Here is a 24,467-nt window from a genome sequence, read left to right on the forward strand (position 1 = left end):
GTCCAGCCATTTTTGTTTACTGTTGGGGAAATACACTGACATGTGACTATGTAAGGCAATACAGTAAGAACCTCGTCAGTGAACTTCTCATACTGACATCACCAAAATTATTGTTTCTCCCAATAATCATTGAATTATATTTACCTTGAAGTAGTTGAGCTGTTGAGAAAAGGCACCATCTTGTCATTATATCGGTGTGCAGACTGAGGGACCACGGGTCACCCTCATTTCTCCCCTTTTCACTCTTTGTTTCATTTTCTTTTTGGGCCACACTCAGGGTGGTGCTTAGGGCTTATTCCTGGCTCTGTGCTCAAGGTTCATACCTGGCAGTGCTTGGTGGACCATATGGGATGCCAGGGATTGAACCTAGGTCGACCACATCAAGGCAAGTTCCTTACCTGTACTCTGGCTCCAGCCAGCCCTCTACTCCTTACCCAGTACTGGAGGCTCATCCCTCCCCACCTGTCCTCTTTGCCTGTTGTGGAAAACCTTTTCCCTTTTAATATATTCCAGCCAGATAAACTTGAGTTTTGTGACATTTCCTTGATGCTTGGGTATACTCACGTGTTTCATTATTTAACTTGGAGTTTATCTTATTTTTAAGTATACACGGGTTGTACAGGTGAGTGTGACATTTTACACAAAACTTTGCATCAAAAGTTTGTCTGACTCTCCATATTTAACAGATCAATATGGGAGTGCAACTTGTGTTAATGAAGCCACATTCAAATGTGAGCCATTGGTGGTACTGGCCAGCAGCAATGGATTAAACATTGTATGTGAACCCCAGGGTTAGCACCTAGTTGCAGGTAATAGAACTGTAGCTGTGCTAACCTGTAGTTGTCTTCTGGCTACACAGTCTAAGCATCTGGCCCCAGGCTCTTTACCTGTGAGACCGTTCTGAATTTTTTTTTCTAGTCCTCAGTTCACCTCTGAACATTCACACCTCAGCTCTCTGCAGGAAATCTCCCTGGGGTTCCTTCCCTGAAAGTTGATTCCTTCTCTTCCTCCCACATTCCCAGTGTTCTGACTTTCAAGGTGCCACAGTCTGTCCCTGAGAGCGGCTCCCAGTCACCTATTTTTAGGATGAATCTTACGTGTCTCCCGCACTGCTCTGCCTGTGTCCCTCTCCCTCACCATGGGGTCCCAGCCATCAGCAGTGTTCCGGGACAGGTCAGAAGGAAACTTAAAGGGCAGAGGTGTCCAGGAATCTGCCAGAGTTTTCTTCCCCATTCTCCTTGATATGTTGTCCAGTGTGTTCAGCCTAATCATGAAATTTTGAGTTAGAAAATTTACTTGGCTGGTTTTGCCTTTTGCTTCAGCTCAGTGCTTCTGAAAAAGGGGACTGTGCCAGCAGTAGCTGTCACCCAGTGTTAATTAACTTAGCCATTTGGTGGAAGAATGCGTGGATAGTCGCGCTTTCCAGGAGAGAGCCACTTAAGGAAAACTAGAAAGTCTCCTGGGAGACGGTTAATGTGAAATTTTTAATCCATAAATGAGATTAAAAATGATGTTTGTTTGTTTGGGAGCCACACCCGGCGGTGCAAAGGGTTTATTCTTGACTCTGAGCTCAGAAATTACTTCTGATGCTCAGGGAATCCTCCGGGATGCCAGGGATGGAGCCCAAGTCAGCCGCGTGCAAGGCAAGCACCTTACCCACTGTGTTATAACTCTGGCGGCCATAAATAAAATTTCTAAAAATTATAAAAATAATGTTTATTTTGAAAAAATCCTCAGATCATTTAGAAATGCATAATAGCAAAATGAAAGTAAAAATTTCCACTTTTCCCCTGCAGTTGCATCAACATCCTATAGGTGGCGCTGCAGGCTACGAGGTGGAGTAGTGAACGCCTGAAGGATTCTTAGAATCGAAGTGATACAAACGTTAAATGTCCATATGTCCATATTGTCTACTAACCTATGACTTCTCAGTTTTATTCACACTCCAGTTCTCCCAAATGGCTCTTTCCAGCTTTTCCTTTCTATGCAGACACTTTTCCCCCCTATTCTTTCTGCAGATCTTCACAATGGGCTGAAAATTCCCCTGCCATCACAAGAGACTTACCAGGCACACCCTCTCCCAGGATTCCCCCACTCTGCCTGCCTTCTTGGAACTGGAGGCGAACCAACCACATCTCTCTCTCTTTCAAACTCTCTCCTCTTGTACATGAGACCCTATTCCTTTTCATCTGCTGATAGCTTGAGCTCCAGCAAATTCCTCCCTCTGGCATGTGAGAACTTCTCTGTAGTAGAGTAATGCCATTAACACACAATATTTTCCCTTTTTGAGCAAAACAAAGCAAAAAATCAAAAACAAAAACAAAAAAATTACCTCTTTTTTTTAAGTCCCCACCTCCCTTTTTTGGAAGAAACATCAGTTCTCATTTATACCTCAATTTCTCTTAGGAATTGTGCATACTTGCTCTTTCCAGAATTTCTCTTTATGTTCTTAGAACTGTCCAGTCAGTGATCACTGCCTTCCCGCTCCCCTTGTTAGTAACCTCTGCTGCTCAAGCCGGTGGACATTTCTCTGCCTTTAACTTCTCTGCTGTATTCATGACTTTGGATGTAGCCCTCATTCCTTCTGCCTTGCCCTGGTTGGCTTCCAGGCCATTGCACTCTTGATGCTCCTTCTCTCTGAGTGGTACTTGGTTTCTCTACTCCGCCACCTGTCACCATGGAGACCCCAAGGCACAGTCTTTGCCTCCTCTTCTCTCCCGTCTGCAGTCTTGCCTGTGAATCTCCTCCAGCCTCCCGGCTCATCCGTATATCAGACACTCCTAAATCTATCCTGGTCATTTAGGCTGCTTTGCTGAACTCTTGACTCCTTTGTCTGAATGCCCACTGCATCTTTGCATAGATATCCAGGGGGTATCTGCAGCTCACTATGCTTCAAACTGAACTCACCTATCATCCCCAGTAACAACTTCAGTCTTGGATCAATTTTGTGTCATGCTGCTTTGGTTTCATTTGTCTCATAGTCCTCATTCAGCCAGCTAGAAATTTATAATTGTTTTTTACTATTTCAAAAAATTCACATTTTATTTATATATTTTTTGTTTGGGGGGCCATACCCAGTGGGCTCAGGAGACCATACGGGATTCTGGAGATCGAACCTAGGTCAGCCGCTTGCAAGGCAAGTACCTTATCTGCTGCAATATCTCTCCAGCTCCTGTTTTTTCCTTTAAACTTTATCCAGGGCTGGATAAATTTACAGGGGTTAGGGCACATGTCTTTTTAAATTTTTTTTTATTTTATAAGGGGTTTCACAATATCTGATTACAGTTAATAGTCAAACACCAATCCCTCCACCATTACACTTTCCCACCAATAAATTTGGGATGTTTCCATCCCAAGCCCAATCCCTGTCCCAAAGCACAACCAAAATAATATGTTTTCTATTGTCTGTTATGCTACAATGCTACAAAATGCTACACAAAAGTATCCATAGAGGAGACAGTGTGAAGATTGTTCTATTTTGGCAGGGGCCATTAAGACATTCTTTAGAATATCACTATCATGTTGTTAAAGGTTGAGTGAAGTGAGCTTTCATACATATATGTGAAACTATGTATATATGCTTGTATATAGATAGATATTTCCCTCTATGATTTGTTGCCTACTACTTGAACCCCATCAAGTGTGCTGTGATACTTACAAAGAATGGATAGGGAGTGTCTTATGATGTGTCACACGGCTGTGAATGCAGTGCGCAGTCCAGGAATACGTCCACTCATATGTGAGGCTCTGCTCAAGCATGTGGGGAGTGAAAGGCGCATGTCTTGCATGCAGTTGACTCTGGTTTGATCCCCAGTACTCTATGGTTCCCTAAACATCTATGGGTAGAGCCCTGGAGGTCCCCAAGGATGATGAGATGGTTCAGTGGGTAAGGTACTTCCTGACATCTCATATGGTTCCCCAAATACTGCCAGGAGTGATCCAAGTGCAGAACCAGGAATAAGCCCTGAGGATCAGTAGCTATAGCCTCCAAAACAAAAGGGAGGTGGGAAGTGTATGTTTGTGGGGGGGGAGGTGGGTATTCCTGGGCACTGCAGAGCCTTTGTATTGAAGTGTGGTCCTGTTTGGCCAAGAGTCACTTGGAGGCCCCCAGGCCAAGAATCACTGAGTCTCACTGGGGAGGTTTCCCCTACCCTCCCAATTTTTAATAAATTTATTTAGGGACCAGAGTGATAGTACAGGGGTTACGTATTTACTGCACATGTTGCCAACCTCAGTTCTATCCCTGGAACCCTTGTATGGACCTCTGAGAACTGCCAGAACTGAGTCCCTGGCGTAGCCACGTGTGGTAACCCCCAAACAAGAGTTTATCCAGAATTTAGATGATTCTCGTGATTTTCTCTAAATCCGGCGTCATCGCCTGCATTGCTATTCCACATAGGATACCTTGTTTTTCCTTAAGTCCTTCAGGCACACCTTCCAGGTTGGGGTTTTGTATTATCTGGTCCTTTGGGTCTAAAATGCTTGTCTCCTGAGCACAGAGCCAGGAGTAACTTCTGAGCACTGCTGAGTGTAGCCAGAAAAAAGGGCAGCATGTACAACTAAGTATTAACTATGGTTGATGCTATTAGAAATTTCTCCCGAGGTTGTTCTTTTTCGTACTTTAGGGGATTTTTTTTTGTAGTTTTTTTTTTTAAATAGTTTATTTCTTTATTGAATCACTGTGGGAAAAGTTACAGAGCTTTTGGTTTTAGGTCTCAGTCATGTAAGTATCAAACACATTTCCCTTTACCAATACTTATTTTTAACCGTGAACCCCAATAGTACCCCACCTCCCACCCCTCCAAATTCCTGTGAGGCAGATGAGTTCTAGTTAATACTCTATCTACTTTGACTAGATACATTGTTTCGATAGAAGATACACAATTATTGTTTAGAGTTTACGACCCCCCCCCCCCCCAATCAGATATGCTGAAACAGTGTTGTGAAAAGATTTGCTTTCTACAGCTTGGTTTAATAATAAAATGATGCTACCGCGGCCGCGCGGTTTTGGATTTCTGCTGTTTCACTTATTAACCCTGGAAGTATTTCTATTAAAAGTTAGATAGTTAAGAGATTGGTTTCTGTGCTCTAGAGTCGTGGCCGTGCCGGAGAGCCGCTCGTGGTGGGCAGCCGGTGACCTCGGTCGGGCGTGAAGGACGGCCCAGAACGCCTCCCTTCCCATGAGGCCCCCGCTGCCCCCCGCCCCCGGCTCAGACCTGCTGTCCACAAGGCTCCCGTGCGGTCACCATCTTTCTTTCCAGAGAGGAGCAGGCGAGCGGGACAACACCCTTTCCCCTCCGGGCAGGCTTGGACTTTAGGGGATTTTATCAGGTGGCAATAAAGAGGGCAGATTAAGGGGTTGCGGAGTAAGAGAATTAGACATAATTAAAAATATTAGTTGTATTAGACCAAGTTAAAATTGTGGAGGGTCTGACTCTGATGATGGGAGTTGACCGTGATTAGAATTAGTGGCTGTCACATAATTTAGTAATTTGAGTGATATTATAAAGTAGTGACTCCACCTAGGGTGCTATACTGTGTAAGTATCTTCTGATTAATGTAACTTGGCCTTATGGACTGTTGTTTATGGATACATTTGTTCAGTGATTTGCCTGCCTTTCTCAGTCTTTGATCAAATAATGCCTATTTTCTGTAAAAGATTATTAGATCACGGTAGCAAATATCACTTTAGTTTTATCATCCTCCTCATGTCTCAGCATTGCAAAACCAATAGCAAGACAATTACTTGAAGAGGCTAAAGCATCAAAAGTACTTAAAGTTTTGAAAAACACAAGTGACCCCCCTCCTTTTCGTGCTAACAGAAGTTCAGAAAAAACTTAGGAACACATACTGACCATAAGTTGTTGGGGAGGGTTGGGGGAAGGAAAAGCAATTGGCTTCTTTAAGAGAAATGGCAGATATGTTTGTTCTTCGTCACAGCAAAGCTACAGAGACGCCATCTGTGGCACATTTCACTAATAAAATAAACAAGGTAAGCTAAATTAAGATCCCAGTCCCCATGCTAGATTGCTTTTTAAACTGACTTGTAAAGTGAGCAATTTATACTATACTAAAAGCAATCTCATTAATACATAATTTTTCAGGACTTTAGCTAGCTCACATTCCTCTGGAAAGAGATTAGAATAATTTCTTAGATACCAGGTTTAGCCAATTAAATTTTTTTTGTTTTGTTTTGGGGCCACACCTGGTAGAACGCAGGGCTTACTCCTGGCTGAGTGCTCAGGGATCATTATGGGCAGTGCTCAGGGGATCAGATAAGGTACCAGGATTGAACTGAGGTCGACTATGTGCAAGGCAAGAACCCTACCTGCTGTTCTCCCTCCTCCTCCCCTTCCCCTTTTCCGTCCCTCCCCCCTCCCTCCTCCTCCCCCACCCCTTCTCACCAGTTAATAATCTTAACTGATTTATAAATTTTAGTTTGGTCTCTCTGCAATTGGTTTCTGGTACTCTGAGCACTGTCCTCAGTCCCTCAACCTTTTAGTCACTCTGTTCCTTGTGCTTTTTGCCCATTTTAGGGATTACTCATGTTTGAAAGCAGCATTGATCTGAAGAGGGTAGGGTGGAGAGTGGAGAGTGCTTTTTGATGGGCAAGGTGTGGGCCTCCTTTGCTATTGTTGCATTTGGAATTTAGGCTTTGTGGGCAGTCCTCTTGCTGTGCTTTTCAGGCACAGGCTTGGTATACCATCAAAATGGACAGATCATAATGGAAGCACTGAGGTATGTTCCTCTCTGAAGGGAACCCCTGCTTTCTCTACCCACTGGCTATATGTATCATTGTGCCCTGCTGAATGGCCACACCAGAACAAAAACCTGAAATACTCCGTCCCTCCCCTTCCCAGCACATAAAATTGAACCAGATATGATTTTATTGCCCCCAAGCTCCAAGTCCATGGCTTTGTTGCCTGCACTGGGAAATTGAAGCGTGGGCCCTTTAAATATTTCTTCTCTGCAGCTGGCCTGATGCTCATCTTTGTCTGGAGAGGGTCTCTGCAGGAGATGATGAGGTATCTCTGCTGTTCAGTTGTTTTTTTCCCACTGGATACTCGAGGCTTCTGCTGGGAGAACATGCCAGAAATATCTAGTGAGTGACATTTACGTGCTTTGAGTTAGAATTACATTTCCCCTCCCCCCACCCAGGCTACCTTTTTCCCTTTTGCAAAAGCTTCCATTTGGGTTTTAGCCAACCCCCCTCATAGCTTCCTAGTGAGCTTCTCTAGGTGACCCTGATGTGGAAACTGAACTGCACCCGGAAGGGGGATTTACTGCTTGCCACTTCTCTTTCAGAGTTTGGGGGCCACTTGTACCTTTTAGGGAGTATTTTTATGTTTGTTTTGGGGCCACACTGGCTGTACTCAAGGACTACCCCTGGCTTTATGGTGCTCAGGTTCAACTCTCACTCAGGTTCAAATCTCGGTCAGCTTGCTTGCTTGTACTTTGCCCATCTCTCTCTCTCTCTCTCTCTCTCTCTCTCTCTCTCTCTCTCTCTCTCTCTCTCCTCTCGCTCAGGTCTATGAATTTTTTTTTCATTTTCATTAAAACTTTTTAAAATAATTGAATCATTGTGAGATGCAGTTAGAAAGCTTTTGTGGGGGCTGGAGCAATAGCACAGCGGGTAGGGCGTTTGCCTTGCATGCGGCCAACCCGGGTTCGATTCCCAGCATCCCATATGGTCCCCTGAGCACCGCCAGGAGTAATTCCTGAGCGCAGAGCCAGGAGTAACCCCTGTGCATTGCTGGGTGTGACCCAAAAAGCAAAAAAAAAAAAAAGAAAAAACAAAAGAAAGCTTTTGTGATTGGGTTTCCGTCATAATGTTCTAACATCCATTCCTCTACCAGTGTACATTTCCCACCATCAATATTCCTAGTATCCCTCCTGCCACCACTCCCCGCCCCCCAGCAGTCTGCCTTTTATGGCAGGCACTGTTCTTTCATTTTTATTATTATCATTATTATTTAATGAATCACCATGAAGTACAGTTACGGATTTACAAACTTTTTTGCTTACATTTCAGTCATACAAAGACCAAGTACTCTCCACCAGTGCTCATTCTCCACCACCAGAATTGCTCCCATCCCCCCACCATTCCTTTCCCACCCCCACCCCCTATGGGGTGCATTCCCTTTTGCTTTCTCTCTTTAGAGTGTTGTGTGTGGTCTGCTATGCAAGTATTAAGTAGCCATCATGTTCGTCTGTAGTCAACTTTCAGGACACATCTTCCATCCCGAGCAGGTCCTCCAAACATCCAAACTTGGTGGTCCCTTCTCTATCTGAGCAGGCAGGCACTTTTCCTCTCTCTCTCTCTCTCTCTCTCTCTCTCTCTCTCTTTCTCTCTCTTTCTCTTTCTCTCTCATTATTGTTTGCAATACAGATACTGAGTGGCTATCATGTTTGGTCCTTTACTCCTTTCAGACACATCTCCCATTCTGAGCAATCCCTTTCATCCATCATTGTCATAATGGTCCCTTGGGCTGGAGCGATAGCACAGCGGTAGGGCGTTCGCCTTACAAGCAGCCAACATGGCCGACCCGAGTTCGATTCCTCTGCCCCTCTCAGAGAGCCCGGCAAGCTACCGAGAGTATTCGATATGCAGACACAGTAACAACAAAGTCTCCAATGGAGACGTTACTGGGCCCGCTGACGATCAACGGGAGGGCCTTTACCTTTACCTCTATCCCAATGAATGGTGCCTTCTCGAACCCCAGCTCTGGAGGCAGACTTCCAATCATGCACCACTCCTTCTGGCCCTTGTTTCTACTGTCCTTGGGTGTTAGTCTTATACTATGGTGTTTCTGTTCTGTTTTGTTTTTTCAATAAATCCCTAAAGGACAATTAGCAAGTCAAATCAGATTTAGTTGTTATTTTTTGACTTGGAGAGGGTTTAAACACCTAGCATTTGCAAATGCTAAGAAGCAGAGGAGATGTGCTTTAAAAGAGCATAAGAAGTAAATGGTATTATTATGGAAAACATATCATTACTGGACAAATGAAAAACTGATGCATTTTACCTAGAGTCTTAGTGAATTCCTCTCTGTAGTCAAAAATTAAAAAAAAAATGCTGCATCTCAAATGACTTCCCTAGAAGCAAAAAGTATATAAGTGGTGTTGTGATCAGGAAGTCATTGTGAAGAATTTTGACAAAAGGATTCCATAAAAGGTATGTGTGCTCAGTTCAGTCAGCTTAATCAATGGCTGAATATTAGCAGTACTCATATATATATATTTTTATTGGGTTACACTCGGCGATGCACAGGGATTACTCCTGGTTCATGCACTCAGGAATTACTCCTGGTGGTGCTCGGGGGACCATATGGGATGCTGGGAATCGAACCTGGGTCAGCTGCATGCAAGGCAAACGCCCTACCTGCTGTGCTATTGATCCAGCCCCCAGCAGTACTCCTATATTTAAAAAAAAATTATGTGTGGTACAAAAAACAAATAATATATTTTAATAGGTAATTGAAAGTATGTCTTTCTAATTATAACTTTGTACTATAAGCAGATACAAACATCTTACAACACCCTTGAAATTGAGATTGCTATTTCATCAGCAATTTATATATTTTACTTGGAAGAAAACATGTTTTGGATCTTGGGCAAATAGAGATCAGATATTTTGGATTTCTTTAAATTTGGGAACATGTGATATGTATTCTGTGTCATGTGGGATGGAATATAGTGGTGGGTTCGATATTTAGTTGTAGCCTCGGTGGCAAACTGTCTGCTCTGAATATAAGAGCTCAAATGTTGATTCTTGGGAATGAAGTCTTCTAAAATTGACCTCAGATGTTAACTTCTTTGCTGAAGATTTTCCTGATGCCACCTTTCTCCTTTGGAGGAATTGACCATTTTCCTTGGGGTCCCTGGCCTGCAGGCCGTTGCAGCTTATCCTCTGTATTATAAACTCCGAAGGTCTAGAATCTCTGCTTTGTCTTTGATCTATAGACCCACCGACAGTGCTTGGTTTATAGGTTGCCCTGAATGTTCATAGCAACAAAGTGTTTGTGAACTTGAACAGCTAGAGTGTAGAGTGGGATTTTTTAAAAAAAAATTTTGGGTCACACCTGGCAATGCATAGAGGTTACTCTTGAATTATTCCTGGTGCTACTCGGGGAACCATATGGGATGCTAGGAATAGAACTCAGGTTGGCTGTGTGCAAGGCTATTGCTCCAGCCCCCGTAGAGTGGTTTTTGTTTTTGTTTTTCTTTCCCCACATCTCAGTTCTTACTCAAGGGCAAAATAGGTTTCTGTAAAAAGGTTGTTTTTTTTTTTAATTTAACTTACCGATTGTGGTTTGGGGGCCACCCCCAGAGGTGCTCAGGGCTTATTCCTGGCTCTGAGTTCAAGAATCACACCTGGTGGTGCTCAGGGGACTGTATGGAGTATAGGGTATAAAACCCTGGTCGGTTACATGCTATACTATCTCTCCAGCCCAATTTCTATAAAATATTTTAAAGATCCTGCTTGCTATCCTGAATCTCATTACTTGTTCTCTAGATCTCCAGGTCTAATCAGATTTGGGCTTGAAAATGCTCTTCACTTCTGGAACTCCTAGAAGTGAATGTAAGAATATTTTAGAGCAGCAACTGAGATGGTTTCTAGAGTCTGTATAATTTATGTGAATGGAAGTGATTCTGCTGCCCACACTAAGACCACATATAGCTCTGGCTTCTAACCGTCTAATTTCTAGTTGGCTTTGTCTTATCTCTCCTGGCTTTGGTCTGTGGTTCCCAGATGTGGGAGCTGAAGAGACGTGACTGCTATTGTCACTTGAGGACCAAACTGGGGTGATGTATAAATTGGGGTTGCATTAAAGTTTGTCAACACCTGAAAGTGCAGACTTAATAAGAAATTTTTTTCTTGCAGAGAGATGATTTTTAAAAATTATCCATGTTTTATTCCCATGAAAAACCAAGAAGTTGCTTGGAATATTTAGGAAGGCACTTTATTTTTTATCGAATGCCTGCTTTGTGCCAGTCATGGGCTTGAATGCTGCCACGTGCACTATTCCATGAAAAGCATCCAGCCACATTTGCCATGGTGTCTTTTGTTTTGACATGATTGTAGATTTACATGTTCTAAGAAAAATGCAGAGAGATCCCATGTACCCCTCACCCATTTTCCTCCATTGCTAATAATCTTGTGTAACTAGGATACAGTTCTGTTGATCTTTTCCAAATTTTAATGACTGTACATGCATATGTGTGTTTGTTTTGTGTATTTTGGTCTGTATAATTTTACTACATGATTAGGTTGTCATTTCTTTTTCAACACTTCTCGGAAACAAGGCTCAGATAAGTTAGGTGAAATGCCTTAATGTTCAGGCCTAGAATTTCTTCCAAGTTCTGTTTGATCCAACCAGATTGCTCTTTCAGTAATAACAATGATGAATGACAATAGTAATTAATAACAATGGCTGGAACTCTGACATAAGAAACATTTTGAGAGCTGTGCACGTGCCAGGGACTGTTCAAATGTATTAACTATTTTAATGCTCCAAGAACTATGTCACATAAATAACATCATGGTTGAACTATTATCATTAATCAAATAAATCATATTACCAAGAAACAGGTAATTATTTTTAGTACCGCTAAAATTAATAATAGCGACTTTCTACACTTTTAAAAGCATAATTTCATAGTTTGAACTTCTGACTTAACCACACTGGTTTTGGCAGTTGCAATTATCTGTGTGTGTGTGTGTGTGTGTGTGATATAATATATAAAGTGAGGCAAATAAAAACTATAAAGAATACTTAATTGGAAAAGGTTTTCTCCCTCTTTCCCCCAGAGTATTTTAGATGTTTTTGTCCAAACACGGGCCCTCAAGCCTTTGAGTTTAATGTGCTACCTCAAGATGGATTATCTATCTTTGAAAGTGGAACTTAAGGCATTTGGCTGTGTGTTGTCACTGGTTATCAGACTAAAAGAATGCTCGAGGCAGGTAACAGGCACCCCAATTCATAATATATTGCGCTTTACTAGTTAACTAGCTTGTAAAACTGTCCTTCTGTAGCGGCACTTACTCAAATCAGAGGAAACAGCATGCGCGTGCACGTGTGTGTGTGTGTGTGTGTGTGTGTGTGTGTGTGTGTGTGATCCCAGGAGGTCTTGGTGTTTTTGTAGACGGAACTTTGTCCTTTTTACCTCATGTAATCCCACTGGACAGTGAAACATACGCTATGAGTTGACAGTGACTTCTGCCAGGTCACTTCCCTAAAGAGGGCAGGCACTGTTGCAACATTTTCTTGGACAGGACTTGATGGCCCCTGAAGGAGATGGATGGTGTATGTGGCCTGCTACCGGGGAACACTGTGCTACTGTCTCCCCCAAGGGTGCTGGGAGTGAGGTACAGCCCCAGAAACTTCTGCCTGTGCCCTTAACTTGCATAGGGCGTTGCCTACCCCCCAGACCACAGTCAGATTTAATCTCAGTCCTAAGGCGTGTGAGACTGTGTGTTCAGGCGTGTGACTGTAACAGCACAGAACAGACTGTAGCCTTCCTCCTGTCTCACATTTTTAGAACTTGACTTTGGACAGTAGATAATGCCAGTGCTTTGGAAGCCATGCATTAGGAACTGTTTGGAAACCACAAAACCTTTTTAACGAACCGCTCTATCAATTTTCTGCTCCTCTAAGGAAGTTTTTCCTATTCATGACTCATTTCACTCCTGGGCTAGTGCCGAGGGAAATGTAATAATGATTAAGGGTGAAAATGTATGCATTTTCTTTCTCTTGAAAGCCTGGACACACATTTTCTGTCTCAGGCCGTGTCAACTTGAACTGCGGTCAACAACAGTGCAAGAGTAAACACCAGTCTGTGAAGGCAGACGGCTTTGAGATTGAAGAACAGTCAAGCGTCCTTTTGCTGCTTTGGAGAAGTGTTTTTACTTGATGGCCCAGCATATAAATCCAGTAAAAACCACATGCTTCAACCGTCATTGACACACACACCTTCAGCGAAATTAATGAGATCAGTCCAAGATTACACTCTGTGTTTTATTTTCATTTTATAGGTCTGTATGAGCTCTTGGCTGCTCTGCCAGCCCAGCTGCAGCCACATGTGGACAGCCAGGAAGACCTGACCTTCCTCTGGGAGATGTTTGGCGAAAAAAGCCTGCATTCACTGGTGAAGGTAAGTCCTCCCGATGTCAGCTTCTCTCTGCGGAAAAACATATGGAAAACTGTTTTTGAGCACCATCTAGTAGACCAGAGATGAGATTGTTGCACTCCGAAAACAAAACTGCCTTGTTTCCTCTGGCTGACGGGCGTGGAAGCGAAAGATCCTACCAAAAATACATCGATGATTTCACTTACGGGTGGTGATCTGGCCATGAATACTAATACAGCAAACATGTGCTTGCCCGTGTTTAGACAAAGAGGCTGAAATAGTAGCAGGAAGGTTTAGACGTCTTTATGGTCAACATTCATGAGCCGGGATTTAACTTAAATAAATAAATGCTCGCAGCAAAAAATTAGAAGGAATATATTTTTTGAGGTTAAGGATGGCAGGGGTTCAGTAGCCACATTAATTTAAAATAATTTCCTTTAACAAAGTCAACTGAAATTCTACCATGCTTTTCCCCCCTCCATTGGCACGGTGCCACTGAAATGGTATTTCGTGTATAAATACACTGAATTAAAAGAAGGAGGAAAAAAAAGTCAAAAGAGCTTTTGGAGACAGTTTTAGTTTAAGTGTCATGCCATCAGCTACCAGAAATCAGATCTTGCCACAGCGACCCTGGGAGTGATCAGGACTCTGGAAATAGTAAAATGGGAACAAGAAACTTACTGAAAAATATGCCACGCTTGCTTCTGGAAATAGGAATTGCATTTTCTCACATGTAATCCGGATTGAGAAAAAGCTGCATCTTTCTTAGAAACCTGTGATCCCTTCATAATCTTTAGACCCACACTCAACAAACTTCATTAAGGCTGGCAGCCTCGGGAGAAGGATTTTAATTGATGAATGGGGTTAGCAAATGAGTAACTTTCAGTGCAGTTGCTTTCAGCCTAGGAGAATGCTTATTCTGTGTTCTTTGTCAAAGATGATGAAATTAGTGTGCTTCCAGCAAGTGGAAGTGTGGAGATGTGGTATTGTCCTACATTTCAAAGCAACACTTTTCAGGACGAGGATGTTTTATTTAGTTATATAATTGCCACGTTTAACTTTATGTTCAGGCTAATTTTAGGTAATTTAGTTGCTGGCTTGGGATGTGTTAAAAATGGTCTTGAGACGTACTTGAAATTTGTGAATTACTCAGTCATAAGCATTCCTGAGGCAATCATGAAAATATTCCTGCAACTGTATAGAAGTAGGATGGCTGTGGATTTTAAATTTATTTTATATTTTTGATAAGAGGAATGAGATATGTTTCAAGGGGACAGCATTATCATGCCGTAATCTTTAAAGAAACATGCCCCCATGGTTTCATTTATAATATGTTCTTACGTCTAAGTTGGAAATGACTTGACAAGGATGGTAGTGAGTTTTGAATAAAATAATGAAGATCTAAATTCTGGGCGATGCAGTTTAGGCAAGTATAAGTACACATTACTAAAAAGTATGGTGGAAAACTGATTATTAGAACATGTAAGGCCCTCCCGTTGATCGTCGATTTGCTCGAGCGGGCCCAGTAACGTCTCCATTGGAGACTTTGTTGTTACTGTGTCTGGCATATTGAATACGTCACGGGGAGCTTGCCGGGCTCTCTGAGAGGGGTGGAGGAATCGAACTCGGGTCGGCCATGTTGGCCGCTTGTAAGGTGAATGCCCTACCCGCTGTGAATCAAAATAATAGAAGATGGTTATTATACAAAAAGCAACTTTAAAAAAAGTGTAAAAGAAGATATTTGTGGGATGAATAGATGGTTCAGTAAGCTGATCCTGTCTTTGTTTGCTGGAGGCCTCGGGTTCGAGCTCTGACACCATGTAGTCCCTGAGCACTGTTGAAAACCACTCCCGAACACTGCCAGCTCTGCTCTCCCCCTCCTCCTCTCCCCCCACACACACCAAAAAAAATCTTTTGGTTACACTGGGAGAGTTTTAAGTATAGATTGATTTTCAGAGTATGTCAGTAAGAAATGGTTAGGAAGCATACAGTTGTTGTTGCCAGCATTTAAATAGTGCAATAACATGTGGCATTCCAAGTATTTTCCAGTAATTGCTATCAAATTTAAGTTAAAAATATTTTTATGCCACTGACCTCGGTTTGAATCCTGGCACCACATATGGTCCCCTGAGCATTTCCAGGAGTGAGCCCCGAGCACAGAGCCAACGGTCAACCCTGAGCACCACCAAATGCGGCCCTCCAAATAAATAAAAGGACCATTAAATCACCACATAGTTTTAAATACATTTTACTTGCTGCTCAGTGTTTTACAGTGAAGACAAGGCAGTGCCCAAGAGTCTGTGACAGGTTTGGTCACCTGGACTTAGCCAGGATCTGGCAGGAGTAATCATGTAACAAAATGTTATTAGCATCAAGCTGAGAATTACCTGCACTCCTTAAGATTGAAATCACAGAAGCATAGTAATTCAATCATTATCTGGAAATCTCTTGAAAATACAAAGTGATGCTTGTTGAAATATTGCAGAATCCCAAAAGGACAAAAATCAGATTACTACTCTTTTTCTCTCTTGCCTCCATCCATAGAGGCAACTAACAAGATAATATATATATATGTATACATATATATGTATATATGTACAACTATTTAAAAAGGAAGTAGAATTTTTTTATTTTTACCCTAAAAACGCAATAAAAACTAAGAAAAAAACAATCTTTTTTTTTTTAAGGAAACTCATAACTACCAACCTTATTTAAAAACGAATGTAATATTTAAACAAGTCTTATGCCCTATCTTGTTTTAAACCACATTACCAAAAAGTATACATAACATGACTAAAGATAAAACTAAAGTTTACAGTAAAGAAATACCAGATAAACACAAGGGAAGATGATAAATTTAGAAATGAGGTTAGGACACAAATTATATGCTTCAAGGTTCTGTATATTTGTAAAAGTTGGGTCCAAAGTATGTCTCGAAGCCTGATTTTCATATTCATTGGGTCAGGTAAATCCTTATTCTTGTTTTGCTCCATCTTACAAAAGAGATTTCCATTCTTATGTGTGACATTTTTTTTCAGGTCTTATATGTGTTAATCTTTCACCTGTCATTCTAAAACCTCATCCTCACAACTTTTATTAAATTTTCCTGTTCCGAATTTTTCTTTTAAAACCATCATATCCACAGCTAACACCCTATACAAAATCTTCTGGTATTGGACCAAGTGTTTAATGTATTTTACATTAATATTTACAATACAATTCCTGGGTTACACGGGTAAATTGTTTAGTTTTCCTAGAAACTTCCAAACTGTCTTCCAAAATGACCATACCGTTGTGTATTTCTACCCACAACGAATGAGAGTTCTGCAGCTTTGCTTCCTTGTCAGCATCTGACATGGTCAGGAAGTTTGGATCCTAACTTTCCTGTGATGGATGTGTGGCGGTAACTTATTGCTATTCTTTCCTCTAATTTGCGCTTCTCCTAAGCAAGCATGTTCCACATTTGTCATCTCTGCGTCTCTTCTTGGTTGAAGATCTTTGTTGCCCCATTTTTAGTTGTTTATCTCCTTCTGAATTCTAACAAATTGGAGTATTGGGGGGGAGTTACAAATCTGGTTTGTGTTTTGTGTACATTTCCTGGGGTGGCTTGCCTTTCCGTTCTTCTCATGGATTATTTCACGGAACAGAAGTTTTTTGTGTTAATGAAGTTTAGCTTAATGACCTTTCTTTTTTTCACAGATTGCGCTTTTGGAGTTGTATCTAACAGTTTATTGTCATACCAAGTTTACCCAGATTTTTCTTGTTATCTTGCTCTGTGGATTTGTATTTACATTTAATTTTCTGTTCCACTGAGTTTTGTGTGAGTGAAAATTTTGTGCGTATAAATATCCAGTTGTTCCCAGCTCCGAAACAGTAGTTGAAAAGACTGTTCCTTGCTTCTGCCACTCTGTCAAAGATGAATTGATTTTATTTATTTATGTGGGTCTGTTTGGGGGTACTCTGTTTGGTCCCACTGATCTATCTGTCTGTGCCAGTGTTGCTCAAAGTGGACAGTATAGCTGGGTGGTGTGGGGAAGTGGCACTGGAATTATCTGGAAAATGTTCATAGCCTCAGTGGCAACTGGGTAGCACTTTTAGTACTTTTAGTTTGCTTAAGGAAGTTAAATTTCCAGGGGGAAGTTGAAAGTCCATTTACCCAGAGAGTTCCGTTCTCTTCAGATGTAGCAGCATAAAAACTCCAAGTCTTCCTTTATCCACATTCTGACTTAAGTGGTTTCTTTTTGTTATTATGGATCTCTAAGTGTTCTTTAGTTTGGAGACCAGTTCCATATCAGATAGATTTCTGTTTCATCCCATGGTATTGTTTTTCACCTTCTTGTAATGGTATGTTGCAGTTTATGCTGTTTTATCTTGAGGGGAGGGGGATTGGGCCACATCCAACAGTGCCCAGGGGTCACTCCTAGTGGTGCTCAGGGTAAGTGTTGGGGATCCCATTGGGGTCAGCCTCCAGCAAGGCAAGAACCTTAACCCTTGTATAATCTCTTCAGCCCCACAAATAAGTGTTTTATCACACTCATAATAAACAAAGAAATACAGATAACTAAAATTCAGATAGTATTAGAAGTGCCACAATAATCTCTTAGGTGTTTGCCTGATTCATTAATAAATATGAACACTTGGAAGGTAAAACGAATTCCTAGTATTAGTCCTAATTTAAAAGCAAGAACTATTAAATATTAAGTAGTGGTCATATGTGTTATCAGAAACACCCTAAAAGATGTCCTGAAATTCTGTTTTTAATAAAAAGATATGAGCTCATGGTCAGATTAGTTGGCTAGTGAAAACACTATGAAAAAAAAAACTTGATAGGAGTTTATTTTTAAATTGCTGTTAATATGGTTATTAAAGTTTTTAGTGCTCATGAATTTTGGTATAATTTCAAAAGTGAAAAATCTTAGTCTTGAGTCTAAGTGCTGAGCAGATGCTCACATCACAACCCATAAATAAGACCATAATTTCACGCTTCAATAATTTTATATCCCCAACCTGGAAACTGTAGAACATGCAAAGCCAGTTTGAAAGTAATGCTTGATTTTAAGCTTTCAGTAATTCAAATTTTCTTACTAATTGGTGCTCTGAGATTTGCTTGCAAAGTAGTTATTTCCAGGATGATCGATACAATCAAACTATAAAAAAGAGAATTTCTTTGAACAGTGGTTTTATACGCCTTTTTTTTTTCCTGGGCAGGCTCTTTAGGTTACTTATTACTTTAAATATAGAAGCCATGAAAAACATCATACCGGGGTGGTGGGAAGGCGATATTTACTGTAGGTGTGAGAGTCAAGGTTCAGAACTATTTACTTCGTAAGATGCTTGCTGGGTCACAGCTCTTTATGAACAAATAGTTCTATTTGGGGAAGAGAGAGCTGGTGTGAGGTTCAGAGAGTAAATCTCTCAGGAAGGTTATGTTACTTGCCTCTGCAATACCATTTGCCTTGGCCGGGAGGAAAAGGAAAAGAGAGCCAAACATCGCGAATGATCGCTGGCCACCTGGCTGGCCAGTATGGACACTTGGGTATCAGCATCTGGTAAGGCTCCTTGGCCAGTCAAAGGTAATTGTCCCACCAGTTTGGTTGTAGCCACTAGACAAAAGTTATTTCTTACGTTATAGTTTACATTTTTTTTTTTCAGGCGCAGTCACTTGTACAGTTTGCCAGAGATACGGAATTCCTAAGACTTTGAGCAAATTGTTGCCTTTGTAATTCATACTCTCAAAACACTGGCTACGTGCAGAGCTTTGTGGAGAGCCTTCAGCCCCGGGACTGGGAATGAGTGAATAGGAGCCAGGCTGGGGAAGATTTGACTGCCTCTGTCCTGCCCCTAGGGTCTAGTTACTACAGCAAAGCAGTGTCTTTGGAAAGCTAGCAATGGTACCAGGGACATAGCTCTAAAGGACACAGACACATGTCCAGCACATATAAGGTACTGATTTTGATAGCCAACACCCCCGACCCCTTAAACTTACAGGTGATAGCTCTGCTCAACAAGAGAAAGAAATGGAGGTATGACACAGGGAGCATCAGAATTGTCATCTGAAACTGGGATTCATGGGTTTAATTATTGACAAAAATGAACATGGAACATTTCTGTTTCCTACTATAAATTCTAATTTAAGAATAGAATGGGTGGAGTGGAAACTACCTAGACCTCTCATTTGCCTTGTAGAGGTGATTTTCACTGCTCTCCAGTTTTAGAGAAGAGGATTTCTCTCAGGGAGGCAATGGACATTCCTAGTGATTACACCTAAGTGTGAAGTTGTCAGGTCCTTAATATCCTCCTTACTAGGTACTGCTAAATCTTCAGGTGTGCATATCTAGTTGAAAAAATGACTGGCTGAGGGAATTGTTCATTCCAGTACCCTAAGTAATAATTCACCATCATCAGTCTCTGGGCCAAGTATTTTAAAGTCCTTGCTTTAAGATTAAGGCAGGAAGAAATTGATGTTCTTTGTTTTGAAAAGTTCTGAAAGCCTAATCCAGCATTTTGGTTTGGTCCTCAAAGTCCAGTTACCAGGTAGTTATGGAGTCATTTAAGAACAAACGAATCTGCATAATTTGTTTTCATTTAGAGTAAAGTAGTTTTATTCATTAATATATTTGAATGTATTTTTGTTATTGCAGAAACATGGTTTTACAAGAGTATAAATTTTTCAAGGGGTACAATGTCACTACACTATACCCACCCCCAAAGTGCCAATATCCCTCTACCACAGTCCAGTGGACCACTCAGCCTTCTCTCCTCCACTTCCTCGCAATCGTAATTCTGTGTCAGAGTCTCGAATGTTGGACATTGTTGCTTCCCTTGCTTTATTCCTTTATAAGTGATGACATCCAATACTTGTCTTTCATAATTTCATTTAGCATGACTTCTTTCAGTTCCATCCATATTAAAGCAAAAGGCAAGATTTCATCTTTTCTAATAGCTCACCTGTCTTCCACTGCATCTTTCTTTTCCATTGCTCTGTCCTTGCGCCTTTGGGTGGTTTCTGTATCTTGACTATTGTAAGTAGTGTTACAGGGAATATAAGTATGCATTTATCTTTTTTTTTTTTTTTGCAGATGTCATTTCCACTATACTTTTTTATATCCCCGGGGTAATTGCACAGAAGTGGTATTGCTGGGTCAAATGGGAGCTCAATTTCTAATTTTTTTTATAATTTTTTTTATTAGTGAAACACCATGAGGTACAGTTATAGACTTATAAATTTTTGTGCTTGGGTTTCAGTTATACAATTATCAAGTACCCATCCCTCCACCAGTGCCCATCCTCCCCCACCACGGGTCCCAGCATCCCTCCCACCCCCCATCCTCCCCCCCCCCCCCCCCCGTTCCACCCTGCTGCTTCTTTTTGGTCACTCCTGGAGATGCTTGGGGGTTACTCCTGGCTCTGCACTCAGAAATTACTCCTGGCAGTGCTCAGGGGACCATATGGGATGCTGGGAATTGAACCCAGGTCAGCTGTGTGCAAGGCAAACACCCTACCTGCTGTACTATTGTTACAGCCCCCATTTATCTTTGAAAAGATAAATAATTTGAAAATTAGTGCTTTTGTGTTCTTTGATTCTTTTGGGGGTGGTGGTGGTGGTGAGGTGAGGGGTTTGGGTTGCATCTGCCAGTGCTTAGCGGCTACTCCTTGTCTCTGTGCTCAGGGGTTATTCCTGGCAGTACTTGGGGGACCATATGCTATGCCAGGGATTGAACTGGGGTTGACTGCATGCCGGGTAAGTGCTGTAACCTTTCTACCATCTCTCCAGCCCCAGGAGGAGGAGGAGTCCTGAAATGCCCAGTGCAACTTTAAAATCTCTTTCAGACCATATTAGGATCTTTTGCCACCCCCTTTCTTGATTTCCCATTTTTCTCTTAGATTCATGAGTGTTTTATTCTCCTTGCTTGGCCTCCCCTTTCCTCTTGCCTTCACTCTGGACACTTGCATGCTGAGCAGTATTGTGCAAACAGGTGCTCTAATTCTACCCTCTTTTTTTTAAAAAAATATTTTTATAAAGTTGTTCACAATATTTGATTACATTTAATATTCAAACACCATTCCCACCACCATTATACCTTCCCACCACCATATTTTCATCCAAATCTTGCCCCAAAGCAGAACCGAAATAATTTGTTTTCTATTGCTTGTTTTGAATAATCTGCTAATATCGAGACAGGAAAGGTTTCTTAGAGGAAAGTGTGTGAAGATTGTTGTAATTCACCCAGGAACTGTTAAGCCCTTCTCTGAGATTAGTAATATTTTGTTAAAGGTTGAGCCTTGTGTGCTTGTATATTTATCTGTATAAATGTATTTCCCCCTAAGATTGGTTGCCTTCTAGTTTAAACTCCATCACGTGTGGTGCACTACTCTTGGTAGATTAGTGGTATAAAGTATCAGATGTCACAACGCCAGGGCTGGCTCCATTGGGGCAAGGAGGGGCCTTACCTACCCTACTCTGGGTTACCCCAAATGAAACAGCCTGGAGCAGGGTCTGGCAGCATGGTTATGGCATATCGTTCTGTGCCCTCTTCTGAGAGATTTATATTGAGCTCATACTAGCCTCTTGCAAACATATTAGCCATAGGAGTAGCTCGAAGCCGGGGCTCAGATTCTGGCAGTGCCAAGAAATATTTCACCGTGCCTCATTTTCTTTATAAAAGGGACATTATGGTCATAGCTACCTTGCATGCTTGTGAGAGGAGTGAGGGAATTGATACGCCAAATTCAGTAGTAGGGCACACAGTGAGCCCTCTTCCTCCTCAGGTTTCTTCTTTTTTGTTGGTTGTGTTTACTGCTCTGTATGAGGGTTTGTACTATTTGTCGTTTGCCTTACACGCAGCCAACATGGCCGACCTGAGTTCGATTCCTCCGCCCCTCTCGGAGAGCCCGGCAAGCTACCGGGAGTATCTCGCCCACACGGCAGAGCCTGGCAAGCCACCCGTGATGTATTCGATATGCCAAACACAGTAACAACAAAATCTCCAATGGAGACGTTACTGGGCCCGCTCGAGCAAATCGATGAACAACGGGAGGGCCTTTACCTTTACCTTTACCTTATCCCTTTGATCACATTGCTGATTTTTTTCAGTATGTTATTTTCCTGCCTTGGTAAACTTTGGTTCTTGCATTTTTAATTTCTTGGTTCTTGTTTTGTAAAATTACAGTGAAAATTAATACTGTATGACTTGAAATTCTTGAGAAAGGTATTGAGTTGACAGTTTTCTAACCTCCCTATTCACTTAGTTTTGTATGTGTGTGTTGCTGGGGATCACAGACAGCTGGGCTGCCAGGATTGAGCTCAGTGCTCTTTATTTATTTATTTATTTATTTTCAGTGGAGGGGCATATCTGCCTGTGCTGAGGGTTTACTCCTGGCTCTGTTCTCAATAATCACTCTGGGTGGGGCTTGAAACTAATCATCTGGAGTGCTGAGGATCAAACCAGGTCTGGCTGGTGCAGTGGGAGTTGAAGGACTTGAACTCCTGACCATATGCTTGCAAGGCCCTTACTCTAAGCCCTCACACAGAGATTGCCACCCTGTATGGGCAATTTAAAAATATTTCCTCCAAAATTTCCCTATACTTTACTTTTTTGTAGATGTTTTGACTTGTTAGGCCTCTTTTATACTTATATACCTACATACCCGAGTCACATAAAATTTTCTCAGACCAAAAAAAAAAAAAGAGGGGAGTGGAAAAAGTTGACAAAGTCCCACTTTACGCCACTGCACTTCAGGAGATAGATGTGTAATGCTGCAATTGGCTCTGCTTCGTTCCTTTTTATTGCTTCTGTAGATGTACAAGACTAGTTCACAAGTCCTTCTTTCTATTCTTTTTAAAATTTATTTATTGAATCACTGTGAGAAAAGTTACAAAGCTTTCCGGTTTAAGTCTACATCATACAATGATCAAACACCCATCCCTTCACCAGTGCACATTTTTCACCACCAAGAATCCTAATATACCCCCCCTTCCCACCCCTCCTGATGCCTGTGAGGCAGATCATTTCTACTTAACTCTCTCTCTACTTTGATTACATTCATTATTTCAACAAAAGATGCACCATTATTATTTGGAATTTCCTCCCAACAATCAGAACTGCTGAAAAGGCATTGTGAAATAATTTGTTTTCTATTGCTGGTTATGCAGACCATATGAGGTTGTGTGGCCTCAATAGCGGCCGCGTGATTTTGGATTTCTGATATTTTACTAATTAAGTCTAGAGGGATTTCTGCCAAAAGCTGGATAATTATGAGATTGGATTGTGTGCCTCTGGTGCCATGGCAGTGCCGGAGACCCTCTCATGGGGGGGCAACTTGTGACCTTGGTAGGGTGTGAAGGACATGCCGATTTTGCCCCCCATCCCATGAGGCTGCAGTTGCCCCATCACTGCTGGCTCATACCTCCACAAGTCCTTCTCTTGATGGATAGCTTTATTGAACAGTGTCTTGTGGCTATCAGTTTCCTTTATCTGGAAACCACCATCATCTCCCCAAAGCAGTCAACAGTTTCTGCACAGATTCCCCTGTCCACTTCTCTGAGTGCTTCTCCAGGTACTTTACCTAAAGATGGGGTTGCCAGGTCACAGAGAGGTGAGCCCTAACTATTTTTTTTTTTTGAGTAGAGGGCCATACCTGGCGGTGCTGAGGATTTACTCCTGGCTCTGTACTCAGTAATCACTCCTGGTGGGGTCCAGGACCGACCATGTTGGGTGCTGGGGATCAAACCAGATCTGGTGCGCGCAAGGCAATTGATTTATCCACTGTATTATCTCTCTGGCCCTTTTACTTTAGTTTACTCTACATAATTGACTTTACATAGTTTCTTTACTGTGCCATGTTGCTCTTCTGAGACTAGGCTATATCATGCTCTCACCTGCAAAACGGAAAGCTCCAATTTCTTTCTGTTCATGTTTAAACCTGGAATTGTTAGATTTGACTTTTTGCCAACGGGGTTGGTTAGAGTATCTCCTTGTTTGAGTTTCTCTCTATTTGAATACTGGAGGTTGAACACATGTTTGTGGGCCATTCCAGTTTCCTTTTTGAAGTCTTTTCTAATGTCTGCCTCTCTCTTTTTGGTTATTTGCCTTTTTCCGAGTTGATTTATAGGAATGACATCACATATCCTGATTTGCTTATGTGCTTTGTAAATATCTTCTGTTCTGTGCTCCCTCTGCTCTTTCTGATAATTTATAGAGTTGAAGTATTCCCACGCACGGAAAGCCTCTGCCTTAAAAACAGAAGACAGCATCTTTAGAGACTGGCTGTCTGGTACACAATCCTGAGCTCAGTAGGTCTCGTCTAATGGAGAGCAGGCACTAAAGTCTGAGGTG

At 41.8% G+C, this 24,467-nt stretch overlaps 1 protein-coding gene across 5 annotated transcripts in view; it reads left to right on the forward strand.

Moving 5' to 3' along the window:
- Positions 1–24,467, forward strand: part of MPP7 (MAGUK p55 scaffold protein 7) — a 236,151-nt gene that overhangs the window by 102,247 nt on the left and 109,437 nt on the right. For all 5 annotated transcript variants that reach the window (XM_056136933.1, XM_056136941.1, XM_056136950.1 and 2 more), the window contains exon 3: positions 13,037–13,155. In XM_056136933.1, the coding sequence (XP_055992908.1) occupies positions 13,037–13,155 (119 nt within the window). The remainder of the gene's footprint in view (positions 1–13,036; positions 13,156–24,467) is intronic.

This window comes from Sorex fumeus, unplaced genomic scaffold (genome assembly GCF_029834395.1).
Source record: "Sorex fumeus unplaced genomic scaffold, SorFum_2.1 ptg000007l, whole genome shotgun sequence".
In the NCBI taxonomy this organism is placed as follows: Eukaryota; Metazoa; Chordata; class Mammalia; order Eulipotyphla; family Soricidae; genus Sorex; species Sorex fumeus.